The following is a 17527-nucleotide window of genomic DNA, read 5'->3' on the forward strand; positions in this document are numbered from 1 at the left end:
AAGGACGCCTTGGGCTACCAAAAGTAGACACACACACACACCCTCCATGTACTATCCTCACATCCCATTTGGTCACACACGGTGAATATGGCCTTCTCCCAGTCAACTACCTCTCACACTCAGCTTGATAGTCTAAGCCCACCTTACCCACCCACCATATTCACCATCCCCCTGCCTCCTTTCCCCCTAACCTCATCCATCCCCCATTTTCCAAACCAAAGTAGACTCGCTGCCAGCTGTTCCTCCCACATCCTCTGGCCTCCCTCGCTTTGTGTCTTTGCTTACACGGTTCCCTCTGCCTGAACCCTCCTCCCCTCTCTCTTCCCTGTACATCCAGCTCTTCAGTGTTTTTCATCCCCAACCAAGCTGTCATTTCCTGTAAGACCATACCCTGACCTCTGGCCCCAAGGCGCTGGAGGCTGACTCTCCCACCGAGTACCCTGGCATTAAAGTCAGATCCCCTGCAGCCTTGTATTATTTGCATGTGCCTGCCCTCTGTGGGGGCTGCAGACTCTTTCCAACTCTGAGCCTGGCTCCTGTTGGGTATCTATTTGCTCCCTGCCTTGGGTATCTATTTGCTCCAGGGGCCTAGGGTGGGGGTAAAGAAGAGACACGACACCAGCTTTCCATCTGTTGACTGGTGGGTTAAACTGGTGCCCCAGGAGATAAAGGGGGCAAGGGATCAATTTCTAGAAGATGTGGCTGAAAATGGAGCAGCCCCCCTCTTCCCCATCACTGTGACCACCAACTGTCTTTATGGGGAAGTCTGTCCTTGAATGTATCAGAAATTGGAGCTGGGTCAGGGATTGGTACTGACACTTGGGGGACCACTGTGCTTTAGTTGTCAAACCTGTCATTTCCATCCTTCAGGTCATGTTAGAGAGTACAGCTCAGCCTGCAGGCCTCTGGTCTCTTGGGGCTTTAAATGCACTTAATTATCAGTGTGAACAAAAGCTGATTATTAACCTCCTCATTGATTGTGATAGCACAGAAAATCTGCTCCATCCATCCACCAAAATGCAGGAGATCCAAGCAAGCATCATGAAAGTGCTTCTGTAAGTCTAATTTAAATCTTTAAATTAAGGAAATTAAATACTTTGGGGTAAGTCCATTTCCTCTTGTGAGGGAGATACCAAGGGAAGACTTCTTCAATACCAATTTATTCCCTAAAGAAAATTGGAGTAGAGGGCTTCCCAGGCGGCTCAGGGGTAAAGAACCCACCTGCCAATGCAGGACACACAGGTTCAGTCCCTGGTCCGGAAAGATCCCACATGCAGAGCAACTAAGCCCGTGTGTCACAAACTACTGAGCCCGCTTGCCGCAAGGAGTAGCCCCTCTCTCCACAACTAGACAAAAATCCGCACAGTGACGAAGAGCCAGCAGAGCCAAAAATCAATAATTTTTTAACGAAGAAAACTGGAGTAGAAATTCATAATCCTGAAGCCATTAGACACACAGCTAGAGCTGGGAGCAGAAGCACAGACACTGGAGGTGGGGCTCCATCTTCTACAGAGGATGGCTCTAAGGTTACACTGAAACCCCTGCAAAAATCAAAGCTGGACCAAAGGGATTCAGGCCCACAAGAGAATTGGGAAAGACAGCAAAGGGGGCAGTGAGGCACTCCCTAGAAATGGGACACCAGGCAGCCAAAGCCAGGCATGGCCGGCCAGGGTGACCTCAGCTGTTCCAGGATTTAATTACCCCCTTGCATAATAACAAGTCATATTTAAAAGCAAAGGAAGCCAAAGATGATTTGCGTATTTCTCTTTAATGCAAGCTGCTGAGTTCACACTCTGGTTTCCTCTGTCCACAATTGGACACATAATTAACTACCATTATGACGGCTCGTAGCCTTCTAGGGTTTTGGCCATGAGCAAGCATCAGTTGAGGAGAAGGCTTTGGATCTGATTTCTCTAAGACCCCAAAGCCTAGCAGTCTGGGCTCCTGCCTCCATGAGGAACTTAACTCTCATTCAGTCCTGAAGACTCAGACTCTTCAATCTTGGCAAAGGGCTAGGAGCCTCCTTCCAGATTCTGACTTTGCCCTTGATGAACCCTTCTGTGCTTTACCTTGTTTTTTTTAATCATTCTTTTTATTTGTTTGTTTCTGACTGTGCTGGGTCCTTGTTGCCGCGAGGGCCTTTCTCTAGTTGTGGAGAGCGGGGGCCTTTCTCTAGTTGTGAAGAGCGAGGGCTACTCTCTAGTTGTGGAGAGCGGGGGCTACTCTCTAGTTGCAGCAAGTAAGCTCAGTAGTTGTGGCTCTCAGGCTCTAGAGCACAGATTCAACAGTTGTGGCACACAGGCTTAGTTGCCTCACAGCATGTGGGATCTTCCCAGACCAGAGATCAAACCTGTGTCTCCTTCGTTGGCAGGTGGATTCTTTACCACTGAGCCACCAGCGAAGCCCCCGTGCTTGATTGTAAATAAGCCATTGATTCACTCTGAGTTCATCTTCCTAATCAAGTAAATGGACACAGTAATTCTGACCTCAGAAGAATGCCCTCGGGGTTAGATGAAATAATGCAGGATAAATTCCTCACACATTGTATGTGCTTGTGTCCTCAGTCGCTTCAGTTGTCTCCTGCTTTTTCCGACCTCACTGACTGTAGCCCACCAGGCTCCTCTGTCCATGGGATTCTCCAAGCAAGAATACTGGAGTGGGTTGCCATGCCTTCCTCCAGGGGATCTTTCCAACCCAGGGATTGAACTCGCTTCTGTTGCGTCTCCTGCCTTGCAGGCAGATTCTCTAACTGCTGAGCCACCCAGGAAGCCCACACATTGTAGGTACTCCATAAATGTAAACTCCCTTTCTCCTCACCAGTAGAGTGGAGAGAAGTATGAGGGGTGGGGGTGGAGGATCCAATCTTACTGGGTGAGGAACTATGAGCTGAGTTCTGACAGAGAGGAGAGAGAGTTTTTGTCCCAGGGGAAACAGGATGAATGGCAAATTAATAATAGAATAAACAGAACAAACAAACAAACTAACATTTATGGAGCTGTTATTAAGAGCTAAGTAGGGCCCTAAATGCTACCCTGTCCATTGCGCCCCCGCGGGTTCTGTTAGGATCCCTATTTTGCACATGAGGAAACTGAGGTTCGGAAAGGTTATTCACCTGTCCCAGATCATGACAAGAATCTCCAGAACTGACCTCTAAGATGCCTCCCCTTCAACACACACACAGACACACAACACATACACACTCACACAGAGACCTCGCAGAGCCGCACAGAAAACTAAGACCAAAGCTTCCCAGCCTGCAGGGCGGTGGCGCAGGCTGGTGGGGCCGGGGGTGCCTAGCTGCCCAGTTTGGGACTAGAACCAATGCCCCCGCGCTTCCCGGCCCAGTCCCGGCCTAGGGCCGCGGGCGGCCGGCCCCAAGCCCGCAGCGCACGGCCGGCGAAGCTGAGCAGGCGCTACCCGGTCCCATAAAGCGCGCGCGGGCGGGAGGCGAACGCCGTTTTATAGAGGCAGCCGGGAGGCCTGGTTCACTTTAATTCCGGCTCGCAGAGGCTCTCAGCCCGACCTCCAAGCTCATAAACGAGTGGGCCGAGCACTCCTCCTTCCGGCCCGCGGGCCGCGATATAAGGCACATGGTGGGCTTCTGGGTCCAGCTGCCCTCTCCCACCGCCGCTCGCCGCCACAGCACCATGTCCTGCCTCCCATCGCGCGTCTGCATCCCCGGCGGGGTGCGAGCCTTCAGCTGCGTCTCCGCCTGCGGACCCCGCCCCGGCCGCTGCTGCATCACGGCCGCCCCCTACCGTGGCATCTCCTGCTACCGCGGCCTCACCGGGGGCTTCGGTAGCCGCAGCATCTGCGGGGGCTTCCGCGCCGGGTCCTGCGATCGCAGCTTTGGGTACCGTTCCGGCGGCGTGAGCGGCCCCAGCCCTCCCTGCATCACCACCGTGTCAGTCAATGAGAGCCTCCTCACGCCCCTCAACCTGGAGATCGACCCCAACGCGCAGTGCGTGAAGCAAGAGGAGAAGGAGCAGATCAAGTGTCTCAACAACAGGTTCGCTGCCTTCATCGACAAGGTGAGTCTCCTTGATCACACCCTTCCTGAACTTTCCCTTCCTGGGTGGGCACTCAAGGGTTAGTCACGGGGGCAAGAGAGATGTGGGCCAGGTGAGCCCCCAGGCTGATGGAGGAGATGGACACACTTCCAAGGCACAGCCAGACCAGAGAGATGAGTCTAGAGCAGGGGCTCCTGATTAGAGCACTGTTACTATATACAACCTCTTTCCAGACAAGCAGGGTCCCCATAGACAAGATCCCACCCTTTCTGAGCTCAGAAGTCCTGGCAGGACCTGAGAATTTACAGGCTAGTCTCCCCTGGAAGTTCATTCCTGGTGGCTCAGTGGTGAAGAATTCGTCTGCAATGCAGAAGACCCTGGTTCAATCCCTGGGTGGGCAAGATCCCCTGGAGTAGGAAATGGCAACCCACTCCAGTATTCTTGCCTGGAGAGCAAGAACACAGAACTATACAAAAAATATCTTAATGACCCAGATAACCACGATGGTGTGATCACTCACCTAGAGCCAGACATCCTGGAGTCCAAAGTCAAGCAGGCCTTAGGAAGCATCACTAAGAACAAAGCTAGTGGAGGTGATCGAATTCCAGTTGAGCTATTTCAAACCCTAAAAGATGATGCTGTGAAAGTCATGCACTCAATATGCCAACAAATTTGGAAAACTCAGCAGTGGCCACAGGACTGGAAAAGTTCAGTTTTCATTCCAATCCAGAAGAAAAGCAAGGCCAAAGAATGTTCAAACTACCATACAATTGCACTCATCTCACACACTAGCGAAGTAATGCTCAAAATTCTCCAAGCGAGGTTTCAACAGTACGTGAACCAAGAACTTCCAGATGTTCAAGCTGGATTTAGAAAAGGCAGAGGAACCAGAGATCAAATTGCCAACATCCGCTGGATCATCGAAAAAGCAAGAGAACTCCAGAAATACATCTACTTCTGCTTTATTGACTACACCAAAGCCTTTGACTGTGTGGATCACAACAAACTGTGGAAAATTCAAGAGATGGGAGTACCAGACTACTTTGTCTGTCTTCTGAAAAACTTGTATGCAGATCAAGAAGTAACAGTTGGAACTGGACATGGAACAACAGCCTGGTTCCAAATTGGGAAAGGAGTGTGTCAAGGCTGTATACTGTCACATGCTTATTTAACTTATATGCAGAGTACATCATGCAAAATGCCAGGCTGGATGATGCACAAGCTGGAATCAAGATTGCAGGGAGAAAAATCAATAACCTGAGATACGCAGATGACACCACCCTTATGGCAGAAAGCAAAGAAGAACTGAAGAGCCTCTTAATGAAAATGAAAGAGGAGAGTGAAAAAGTTTGCTTAAAACTCAACATTCAGAAAACAAAGATCATGGAACCCGGTCCCATCACTTCATGGCAAAAAGTTGGGGAACAATGGAAACAGTGAGAGACTTTATTTTCTTGGGCTCCCTCCAAAATCACTGCAGATGGTGACTGCAGCCATGAAATTAAAAGACGCTTACTCCTTGGAAGAAAAGCTATGACCAACCTAGAAAGCATATTAAAAAGCAGAGACATTACTTTGCCAGCAAACGTCCGTCTAGTCAAAGCTATGGTTTTTCCAGTAGTCACATATGGATGTGAGAGTTGGACTATAAAGAAAGTTGAGCACCGAAGAATTGATGCTTTTGAACTGTGGTGTTGGAGAAGACTCTTGAGAGTCCATTGGACTGCAAGGAGCTCAAACCAGTCAATCCTAAAGGGAATCAGTCCGGAATATTCATTGGAAGGACTGATGCTGAAACTGAAGCTCCAATACTTTGGCCACCTGATGTGAAGAACTAACTCACTGGAAAAGACCCTGCTGGGAAAGATTGAAGGCAGGAGGAGAAGGGGATGACAGAGGATGAGATGGTTGGATGGCATCACCGACTCGATGGACATGAGTTTAAGCAAGCTCTGGGAGTTGGTGATGGACAGGCAGGCCTGGCATGCTGCAGTCCATGGGGTTGCAAAGAGTCAGATACAACTGAGTGACTGAACTGAACTCTCCTGGAAATGGGGAATGAGGACTGTTGATATTTTATGTGGTATAAATTTAGATGTTTTAGATGTCCCATTGAAGCATTAAATAACATCAAAACACCTGGTGAAAAAATTCATCTCTTTAATCTATTAATTTAATTTATTTATTCTTGCCTTAAGAACCCCATGAACAGTATGAAAAGGCAAAATGATAGGATACTGAAAGAGGAACTCCCCAGGTCAGTAGGTGCCCAATATGCTACTGGAGATCAGTGGAGAAATAACTCCAGAAAGAATGAAGGGATGGAGCCAAAGCAAAAACAATACCCAGTTGTGGAGGGACTGGTGATAGAAGCAAGGTCCTATGCTGTAAGGAGCAATATTGCATAGGAACCTGGAATGTCAGGTCCATGAATCAAGGCAAATTGGAAGTGGTCAAACAGGAGATGGCAAGAGTGAACATCGACATCTTAGGAATCAGTGAATTAAAATGGGCTGGAATGGGTGAATTTAACTCAGATGACCATTAGATCTACTACTGTGGGCAGGAATCCCTCAGAAGAAATGGAGTAGGCATCATGGTCAACAAGAGAGTCTGAAATGCAGTACTTGGATGCAATCTCAAAAACGACAGAATGATCTCTGTTCATTTCCAAGGCAAACCATTCAATATCATAGTAATCCGAGTCTATGCCCCAACCGGTAACGCTGAAGAAACTGAAGTTGAACGGTTCTCTGAAGACCTACAAGACCTTTTAGAACTAACACCCAAAAAAGATGTCCTTTTCATTATAGGGGACTGGAATGCAAAAGTAGGAAGTCAAGAAACACCTGGAGTAACAGGCAAATTTGGCCTTGGAATATGGAATGAAGCAGGGCAAAGACTGATAGAGTTTTGCCAAGAAAATGCACTGGTCATAACAAACACCCTCTTGCAACAACACAAGAGAAGACTCTATACATGGACATCACCAGATGGTCAACACCAAAATCAGATTGATTATATTCTTTGCAGCCAAAGATGGAGAAGCTCTATACAGTCAGCAAAAACAAGACCAGGAGCTGACTGTGGCTCAGATCATGAAATCCTTATTGCCAAATTCAGACTTTAATTGAAGAAAGTAGGGAAAACCACTAGACCATTCAGGTATGACCTAAATCAAATCCCTTATGATTATACAGTGGAAGTGAGAAATAGATTTAAGGGCCTAGATCTGATAGATAGAGTGCCTGATGAACTATGGAATGAGGTTCGTGACATTGTACAGGAGACAGGGATCAAGACCATTCCCATAGAAAAGAAATGCAAAAAAGCAAAATGGCTGTCTGGGGAGGCCTTACAAATAGCTGTGAAAAGAAGAGAAGTGAAAAGCAAAGGAGAAAAGGAAAGATATAAACATCTGAATGCAGAGTTTCAAAGAAAAGCAAGAAAAGATAAGAAAGCCTTCTTCAGCAATCAATGCAAAGAAAGAGAGGAAAACAACAGAATGGGAAAGACTAGGGATCTCTTCAAAAAATCAGAGATACCAAAGGAACATTTCATGCAAAGATGAGCTCGATAAAGGACAGAAATGGTATGGACCTAACAGAAGCAGAAGATATTAAGAAGAGATGGCAAGAATACACAGAAGAACTGTGCAAAAAAGATCTTCACGACCCAGATAATCACTGGTGTGATCACTGACCTAGAGCCAGACATCCTGAAATGTGAAGTCAAGTGGGCCTTAGAAAGCATCACTACGAACAAAGCTAGTGGAGGTGATGGAATTCCAGTTGAGCTATTCCAAATCCTGAAAGATGATGCTGTGAAAGTGCTGCACTCAATATGCCAGCAAATTTGGAAAACTCAGCAGTGGCCACAGGACTGGAAAAGGTCAGCTTTCATTCCAGTCCCAAAGAAAGGCAATGCCAAAGAATGCGCAAACTACCACACAACTGCACTCATCTCACATGCTAGCAAAGTAATGCTCAAAATTCTCCAAGCCAGGCTTCAGCAATATGTGAACCGTGAACTTCCTGATGTTCAAGCTGGTTTTAGAAAAAGCAGAGGAACCAGAGATCAAATTGCCAACATCCGCTGGATCATGGAAAAAGCAAGAGAGTTCCAGAAAAACATCAATTTCTGCTTTATTGACTATGCCAAAGCCTTTGACTGTGTGGATCACAATAAACTGTGGAAAATTCCAAAAGAGATGGGCATACCAGACCACCTGATCTGCCTCTTGAGAAATTTGTATGCAGGTCAGGAAGCAACAGTTAGAACTGGACATGGAACAACAGACTGGTTCCAAATAGGAAAAGGAGTTCGTCAAGGCTGTATATTGTCACCCTGCTTATTTAACTTATATGCAGAGTACATCATGAGAAACGCTGGACTGGAAGAAACACAAGCTGGAATCAAGATTGCCGGGAGAAATCTCAATAACTTCAGATATGCAGATGACACCACCCTTATGGCAGAAAGTGAAGAGGAACTCAAAAGCCTCTTGATGAAAGTGAAAGTGGAGAGTGAAAAAGTTGGCTTAAAGCTCAACATTCAGCAAACGAAGATCATGGCATCCAGTCCCACCACTTCATGGGAAATAGATGGGGAAACAGTGGAAACAGCGTCAGACTTTATTTTTCTGGGCTCCAAAATCACTGCAGATGGTGACTGCAGCCATGAAATTAAAAGACACTTACTCCTTGGAAGGAAAGTTATGACCAACCTAGATAGCATAGTCAAAAGCAGAGACATTACTTTGCCAACAAAGGTTCGTCTAGTCAAGGCTATGGTTTTTCCCGTGGTCATATATGGATGTGAGAGTTGGACTGTGAAGAAGGCTGAGCGCCAAAGAATTGATGCTTTTGAACTGTGGTATTGGAGGAGACTCTTGAGAGTCCCTTGGACTGCAAGGAGCTCCAACCAGTCCATTCTGAAGGAGATCAGCCCTGGGATTTCTTTGGAAGGAATGATGCTAAAGCTGAAACTCCAGTACTTTGGCCACCTCCTGGGAAGAGTTGACTCATTGGAAAAGACTCTGATGCTGGGAGGCATTGGGGGCAGGAGGAGAAGGGTTCGACAGAGGATGAGATGGCTGGATGGCATCACTGACTCGATGAACGTGAGTCTCAGTGAACTCCGGGAGTTGGTGATGGACAGGGAGGCCTGGCGTGCTGCAATTCATGGGGTCGCAAAGAGTCGGACACGACTGATCTGATCTGATCTGATCTGAATTTATTTAATTTGATCCTTAAAATCAAATTGGGGAAATCTCATTAGGTATTAATATGTCTTTAATATCCCTGTAATAGTTGGTGCTGCTGCTGCTAAGCCACTTCAGTCGTGTCCGACTCTGTGCGACCCCATAGACGGCAACCTACCAGGCTCCCGCGTCCCTGGGATTCTCCAGGCCAGAACACTGGAGTGGGTTGCCATTTCCTTCTCCAATGCAGGAAAGTGAAAAGTGAAAGTGAAGTCGCTCAGTCGTGTCCGACTCTTTGCGACCCCATGGACTGCAGCCTACCTGGCTCCTACAACCATGGGATTTTCCAGGCAAGAGTACTGGAGTGGGGTGCCATTGCCTTCTCTGTCTAATACTTGCTAATACTTGCTACTCTCATGCTTTTAATGAAAGAGAGCAAGCCTCAGCTTCAAAGCTGTCTGGGGCAACAGTTTCAGCTAGAATGTCATGCTTTCTGTTTTCCTCTTATGTATGCCTAGTGATACTGGTTTTACAGCTATGATGCTAATATAAAGCTACCCCTTTAAGCCCCATTTAAGTGTTTGGTGAAATACTAAACAAATCCATTTGTAGATAAATCATGAGTAAAACAGGCAAAATCCTGAAGTTGGCCTGTGAAGGGCTCATGTTTGAGAATCACTGCCACCCGACTAGTCCTCTGAGTGCACACAGAGGAGAAAGGAGATGGGGAATTATGGCAGGACCGGCCCCAGCCCCCACCCACATTCCCTGAGAGTGGGTGGCAGAGCAGGGGTCCAAGCCTGGCTCTTCCAGGCTCTCCAGGCCCCTGAGGCTAGGGAGTTCAAAGCTTGGGGCCCAGCTCCCCCACTCCTCTCGAGCGAGAGCTGGCCCCCTTCAGCAGGCACTCCATCCTGAGTGTGCTGGAGCTCACACCCGGGAAAGGTGGACAGGGAGTGGAGCAGAAAGGGTCCTGGCCCAGGAGCAGACAGCATGGGCTCTGTGTCGTTTCTCCACTGATTCTGTGTGTGATGCTTCTCTGTGTGTGGCTTCCCCCCTCAGCCCCAAAGCTGTGCTAGGTGCAGTGTGTGTGCTGGCCACGACTCTGAAAGGAAACACAGGGATCAAGACAGGCAAGCAACTCACCACCATGGCTCGAGCCCTGCCAGCTAAGACCCCCTAAAATGATCCCACGTCATATCAGCAGTGCCCTTTCCCCATTTCTGGGAGCTCCACAGGGATTGCCTAGCTGCATTCATCGGGTTGGATGAAAGGATTTCGGGCCTGTAAAAGGCAAGGCAATGTCCCAAATCCAGCTAAAAAAATCTGAGAGGGGAAAACGGGAGACCAGGGAGCCTGGTCCTGTTTGCTGATTCCCTTCTGGCGGCACCGTGATTGCTGCTGTCACATCTGTCCAGTTTGAATGATTTCTAGCGTTGGTTTGCATGCTTTACTATCATCCCCGCTTCACATTACCTGCCTGGCTTCCAGACACATAAGAGTGTGTGTCTCCTCACACAGGAGTGTGTGTCATCCTCCACCAGGCCTCTTCAGACCCCAGCCTTCCTACTTGGTGAGAAACTGCCCTCTCCAACCTCCCTCGCCAGGTAGGAAGCCCTGCCCAGGCTGACCATCCATTCAAGCCCCAGGCTGGCCACTGAGGACAGAGCTCCCCTGCACTGGTGAGGTTCACAGTGAAAGGCTTTCCTCTTACTCTAACCCTCTCAACCCTCCTCTACACTCCTTTCCTCCAGGAAACCTTCCCTGATTGTCACTACTGTCAACTCCTATCTGTCTCTGCCCCAACCCAACCCAGCACAACCCATATGCCCTTCAGTGTCGCACTTACCCCAGCCAGGCCCAACTGGACAGACCCTTACTCAGATTCGAGCAAGCAATCAGGAACAAGGAGTCTCCAGCTGCCTCCTAAGGCCAGGAGAGCCCAGCAAGGATGATGCCATCCACCCACCCTCTGCCTCTGCACACCTTGCTGTGAGCTCCAGTTCTCTCACTCTGCCTGTTCTCGCAGGAGGGCTGGGCTTACTGGCTCCTCTCACTGTTTCTCCCACCTCCACACCAGGTGCGCTTCCTGGAGCAGCAGAACAAGCTGCTGGAGACCAAGCTGCAGTTCCACCAGGACCGCGAGTGCTGCGAGAGCAACCTGGAGGCCCTTTATGAGGGCTACATCCAAACGCTGAAGCGGGAGGCTGAGCATGTGGAGGCTGACGGCAGGAGGCTGGCCTCACAGTCCAACCACATACAGGAGGCACTGGAGGGCTACAAGAAGAAGTGAGTGCGTCGGGGAGGAGGCTGTGGAGAAAAGAAATGGGGTGCGATCAAAGCAGGATAGATTTGGGTTAGACCCCTAGAAGAACTTTCCACTAGGAAGTAGAGAGTGACAGAAAGACTGTGGGGAAATTTTTTTCTTTTCTGAAATGGGAGAGGAATCATTGGCAAGTCTGTGTTTCTCCAGCCACCTCATCATTCTGTGTTTATTTTGATTTATCAAGCATTTATCTATGTTCCAGGTGCTGTGTTGGGCCCTGAAGAGGGGTAAGGATAAGAAAGTCAAGAGGACAGGAAAAGGGGACACCTAAACTAGATCAGGGTGCCGCCGCCACCGCTGGGGAATTAGCTTCAGGAACAGAAAGGAGGCCTACAAGAATGTGCATGGCACCCACCCTGCCTCTAAAACAGGAAGAACAGTGGGTGACATGGCTGGTTTGGGTGCCCATAGGAGAGGGATGGACAATTTTTGATTCCATGACCACGTCCAAAAGATCCAGTTCCTGGAATGTGTTTGTCTGAGCCTTCCTTCTCTTTGCTTCTCCTCAAATCCCAGCCTATTGAAACTCTGGCCACTGAAACTTGTGCCCTTTTTGTCCCCAGGTATGAAGAGGAGGTGGCCCTCAGGGCCACTGCTGAGAATGAATTTGTGGCCCTGAAGAAGGTGAGTGGCCCCAGAATACACATCCCACAACTCAGAACCGTGGACAGAGGTGGAGGGAGCACTCTGTGATTCAGTGAAGCTAAGTGACTTCCCTGGAATCACACAGCCCAACCTCTCCCCTATTTCTTTCTCCAAATGTCCCAGTGCTCCCTGAGTGGCCCTGGACATCAGAGCAGTGCTTCAAACAGGGCAATCTTCCACCATCCAAGCTAACTCCCACATGCCCAATGGCTTCCCACCTCCTCCCACTCAGCCTGGCAGAAAACAGGCACTGCATAAATTTTTGTGAACAGAAGAGCACCTGAATGCTTGGGGATGGCTCCATCCTTGGCCAGCAATGGTTGGGAAATGCTGGCATGAATAGAGCTGTTGCTCCTCACCTCTTAGGACTTGACTCAGCAACACCGCCCTCAGTACACTGAGACACAGACCAAGCAAGGGTCTCGCCCTGAGTCACATTGGTTTGGGAGCAGAGTTGATCCCTGGGATGACTTCTGACCACACATCTCTAGATTTCTTTCCATAACATTCCAGAGCAGGGAGAAGTGGGTCAGCGTTAGAACTGAGCTATTTTACATTAGATCCTACGTTTCATGATAGTGCCTTCTAGAGGGATCATCCTAGTACCAAGGGGAATGCCTGGAAACATCGGGACCCCCTCTCACCCAGACCTGCTCCTGACCCCTCAAAATGAGTAAAGGACTTCACTAACACCATGACACCAGGCACCGGAATGAGCAGCTAAGGAGGGTCCAGGGAGTGCGCCCTCCCTGCTGGGGAGAGCTCTGTGCTGTCTCCCCACTGAGACTCTTGCCCCTCCCTCTCCCTGTAGGATGTGGATGGAGCCTACCTCCATAAGTCAGAGCTGGAGGCCAACGTGGAGGCCCTGACCCAGGAGACTGACTTCCTGCGGCAGATGTATGAGGAGGTAAGGGGCCACAAAGCAGCTGGGCACCAAGGAGGATGGCAGTTAGACACTGGAAAGTACTCGCCACCATTTGGCTCCTGAAACTCTTGGTTTGGGGACATAGGGCAGAGTTGAGGAACCCGAGGCAGGTTTACTGTCAGAAGGTGAAAGGTATAGCTTCGTGTCTTACCTGCCAAGCCCAGACAAACTGGTGCTCCCAGTTAGCATGGTGACAATTATCACAAATTTCAAGTTCTAGTCCTAGATCCAAAGGATCAAGACAGGAGGCCCTGACTGAAGTCAGGTAAGCAGGCCTCAGAGCTGGACTCCTCTCAGCCTCAGGCCTCTGGTCCTGAGGAGCACTGAGAGCTTCCAGGGTTGAAGGAAGATGTCACCTTTGAACTGAGGTTTCAGACAGTGAGGCTGTGGAAGAAGCAGGGGCAGGGGACAGGAAAGGAGGTGAGAAAGCGGGCTGCCTGGAGGGGGCTATGGTCCAAGGGGCTCTTAACACTCCCCTACTTCCCCTCAGGAGCTCCAAGTTCTCCACACCCACATCTCAGAGACCTCGGTCATCGTCAAGATGGACAACAGCCGGGACCTGAACATGGACAGCATTGTGGCTGAGATCCAGGCTCAGTATGACGACACTGCCGGTCGCAGCCGGGCGGAGGCTGAGTCCTGGTACCGCAGCAAGGTGAGTGGTCCAGCACTCCCTTCCCAGAACAGGGATGCTAAAATCTGAAAGCATTAGCAGAGTGGGGAGGGATGCTGAAAAAGCATTGACCTTTGTCTGGGTGGGCAAGGGAAGGGCGGGCAGCTCTCGGGATGGGGTGCAGATGTGCAAGCTGTGGAGTTCAGTCGGATGACATAGCCTGTGTTTCATGAGCATTTGTGCTTCTCCCCAGTGTGAGGAGATCAAGGCCACAGTGATCCGGCACAGGGAGACCCTGCTGCTGCACCAAGGAGGAGATCAACGAGCTGAACTGCATGATCCAGAGGCTGACAGCCAAGGTCGAGAATGCCAAGTGCCAGGTACAGGGTCCTGGCCCACCCCTCAGTGTAGAAAGAGAACAGGGTTGGCCTGAGACAGGGAGATTGAAGTCAGACACCTTGCCAAAGTGTGGGAAAAGGAGCAACGTGAAACTTCAGGCAGGTCCCCTCCATAGACAATGTTCTCCATTCCCCCTGAATGTGGGTTGTGGGGGCAGGGCTATGGAGGAGAATGGAGTGACCTGGTCTTTCATGGTCTCTGAGGCAAAATGAGGCAGGGGAAATAGCAGTCTGAGGGGCCGGAAACCTACGCTCTCTAACCAGCCCTGCCACTAGCTCGTCACGTGACTTGGGGGGCCCATTTCACCTCTCTGGCCCATTGTTTTAGGTCAGCGATCACACACTGAGATGTCCCCAGAGATTAGTGAATGAGCGAAGCAGGCCATACCAAAGGCACTAGGGTTTGGTAAACTGGAAAGCACAATGGGCAGAGCTCATCAGATCAAACTGAGACAGGCCCTGTGGAAATGCAGGCCCAGTGTGGCCAGATCCTCGGATTTTTCAAGAGACGCCAGGAATGTGGGTTTATACGTTAAATTTCAAAAAGTTAAGGACACTGTGCCGACATTCCCCAAGAGCACTAATTTGCAACCCCTGACCCAACAAACCAGTAAGGCCCCTTCTTCCCCTGACAGTCAATGAACAGTGGATACCTGGTCTCTGACCCTAAGTCCAAAAGAAGGAGCCTTAATAACCTTACCCTCCCCCCCAGAACTCCAAGCTGGAGGCTGCAGTGACCCAGGCTGAGCAGCAGGGTGAGGCGGCCCTTAATGATGCCAGCTGCAAGCTAGCAGGGCTGGAGGAGGCTCTGCAGAAGGCCAAGCAGAACATGGCCTCCTTGCTCAAGGAGTACCAGGAGGTGATGAACTCCAAGCTGGGCCTGGACATCGAGATCGCCACCTACAGGCGCCTGCTGGAGGGCGAGGAGCAGAGGTGAGGACCACATCTGTGCAGAGGATGTCTCTTCACCCCCCAACCTGTGTTCAGAGCCAGGAACGTGTCTACATCTTATTTATATCTAATTTGCATCAAGATTATTTGGAGGAGGGAATTTGCTGGTTCTGCTCTCCCCAACTAATTTTTGTCTCTTTCTTCTCCCCACAAGGTTGTGTGAAGGCATCGGAACTCTGAATGTCTGTAAGTAATCTGTACTGTGGGTCCTAAAATAAGAGCCTGGGGTTCCTGGCCGAATAGTAAATATTTTAGACTTGGTGGGTCACGTGGTCTCTGCTCAACTGCTCTGCTTATTGTAATGTGAAAGCAGCCACAGCCATAGCAATACTTAATAGATGTGATTAGGTTTCAATAAAGCTTTATATACAAAGACAGGAGGCCCTCAAGGGGCCACAGCTTAAGACCCTGAAAGGAAGGAGGGGGGTGTGGCAGTGAATGATTGTAATAACTTAAATAGCTGTTCCTGCCTATAGGGAGGGCCTGGTCTGTTTTTCTAGGATGCTTGAGGTTGGACTACAGGAAGGAGTGTCCGGGTATGATGGTGTTTGAGGGGGAAGGGGAATAGAATGGAGGGAAGGGGCTCTGAGCAAGAGAAGAATGGGTGGGGGGACTCTGGCTAGCAGGCAGGAGCAGCTGACGACAGCCTTGCACGAGGACTGAGCCACATCTTTCTGCCCCGCAGGTGTCAGCAGCTCCCGAGGCGGGGTCGTCTGCGGGGACCTCAGCATGTCTGGCTCCCGGCCGGTGACGGGCAGCGTCTGCAGCGCCCCCTGCAGCGGGAACCTGGCGGTGAGCACCGGCCTGTGCGCGCCCTGCGGCCAGAGCAGTGGAAACAGCCGCCTGTTGCGCTTTGCATAGCGCCTTCTGCTTTGTAAACTCACCGCTCCGCAAGCCAATCCTACCTGCCTCGGGCGGCGGCGGGTCTTGGAGCTTCTGGAACTAGCCGGCTTGACCTGCCCCAACGGCTGCTTTCTCCTCCTGCATCTCTCCTGCGGTTTGTCTCTTCATTTCTTTCAGGGAGAGGGGCGGGCTACTAGCCCCCAACCCCCCAGAGTCAGAATGACCGGTTTCCTCCAGCCCTGGGCAAAGAGCCCATCCAGACTCGGGCTGCTCTGGGAGCTTGGACGCCCTTGGCTTCTAAGGGACAGACTGGCCCCAGGGCCCCTCGGGTGCCTCCTAAACCCTCCCACGGTGCCCGAGTTTGCGTCCCCGGGGGTGGGGGGAACAACTTTATGCCCCCACCTCCCTTCCACTCTCTCCCTTGTGCTTGGTCTCCAAGTTTCCAATTAAGCTCATGACCCAAATATAACGCTCTCTGAGAATCTCCCTACACATGTGGACTGCCAGCTCCGTTTCTGCCCTCTTCCAAGGGAACAGAGGAACTGTTCTAAGCAAAGAGGGAGAGAGGGCTGTCTCTAAGGTACCCTGCCCCTAGGACCACACTGCACAACCTGAAGGGTGCCTGGGGGTGTCCTGCAGCCCCCAAAATCCAGACACACGGAGGCATAAGGGGGAGCTGGGAGGGAAGTGAGAGGGGCTGCAGGGAGCCAGCAGGGGAAGGGTCTCATCACATGTGGCCGCTGAAACACCAGTGGTCCCCTTCCTCTACTCCCTCACTCCACTCCCACCTCAGTATATGAAAATTCCTGACCATGGGGTCAAACACACAGCCTTCATCTCTTTCCACAAACCAATACTTCCTAGATAGTCCCCTCCAACCCTGCCCCCACACCCACCACCTCCATCACCTCCAGGGCATCCCAGTCAGAGACCTCCTACCTCCCCTCCAGTACCCAGGATATGAGCTGCTGTCCATCAGAGATGGATACTCCCAAGCACAGACCCCCAAACATCCCACACACTCACAGACACACACACCACGTCAGAGACCCTGACATATACAGATACAGTCCCATCAAGCAGAGCCTTAACATACTGATGCCCTCCCCGATCCCCACCCCATCAGGGATCCAGATCCACAGCCCGTCCCTGGGTGAGGCAGGTGAGACAACCCCCTACCAGGGATCCAGACTCTGGGACCCGCGCACCATAAAGTCCTCCCAAACACACACAGACCTCCCCCCACTGCCATCACTCCCACAGAATCCCAGAACCCCTCCAGGACCTCAGACGCACACCATCCAGGGCCCAGGGCCTGGCCAACTCAGCACCAGGAAGGGCTGAACTGCCAGTTGGCTGGTCCACCCGAAACCCAGGCCCGGGGCAGCTAAATGTTTGTGGTCTTCTCACCACTGACGAATGTTCTCTGACAGCACAGGGCATTGGCAGGAGGAGGGGGTGTGCAAACACCCCTCCCACCCCCTCAGCAGGAGAGGAGTCCTGTGCCCACTTCCTGGCAGAACCAGAACTTCCAGGGCTTTCTGGCTTGTTCAGGAGAGGAGCTGGAATCAGCCCCAGCCTTGAGAGGGGCCACGGCCTCACTCTAACTAAGAGCC

At 50.7% G+C, this 17527-nt stretch overlaps 1 protein-coding gene across 1 annotated transcript; it reads left to right on the forward strand.

Annotated features, from left to right (window-relative positions):
* The first annotated feature begins 3291 nt into the window (after window positions 1-3291).
* LOC109558349 (keratin, type II microfibrillar, component 7C-like) lies at window positions 3292-17341 on the forward strand. Its single transcript, XM_070789052.1, is given in 10 exon segments — window positions 3292-4031; window positions 11291-11499; window positions 12100-12160; window positions 12993-13088; window positions 13597-13761; window positions 13973-14023; window positions 14025-14099; window positions 14830-15050; window positions 15223-15254; window positions 15754-17341. Coding segments are annotated over 10 exon segments (1527 nt in total). The 5' UTR covers window positions 3292-3590; the 3' UTR covers window positions 15930-17341.
* The last annotated feature ends 186 nt before the right edge of the window (window positions 17342-17527 follow it).

This window comes from Bos indicus, chromosome 5, assembly GCF_029378745.1.
Source record: "Bos indicus isolate NIAB-ARS_2022 breed Sahiwal x Tharparkar chromosome 5, NIAB-ARS_B.indTharparkar_mat_pri_1.0, whole genome shotgun sequence".
Classification (NCBI taxonomy): Eukaryota; Metazoa; Chordata; class Mammalia; order Artiodactyla; family Bovidae; genus Bos; species Bos indicus.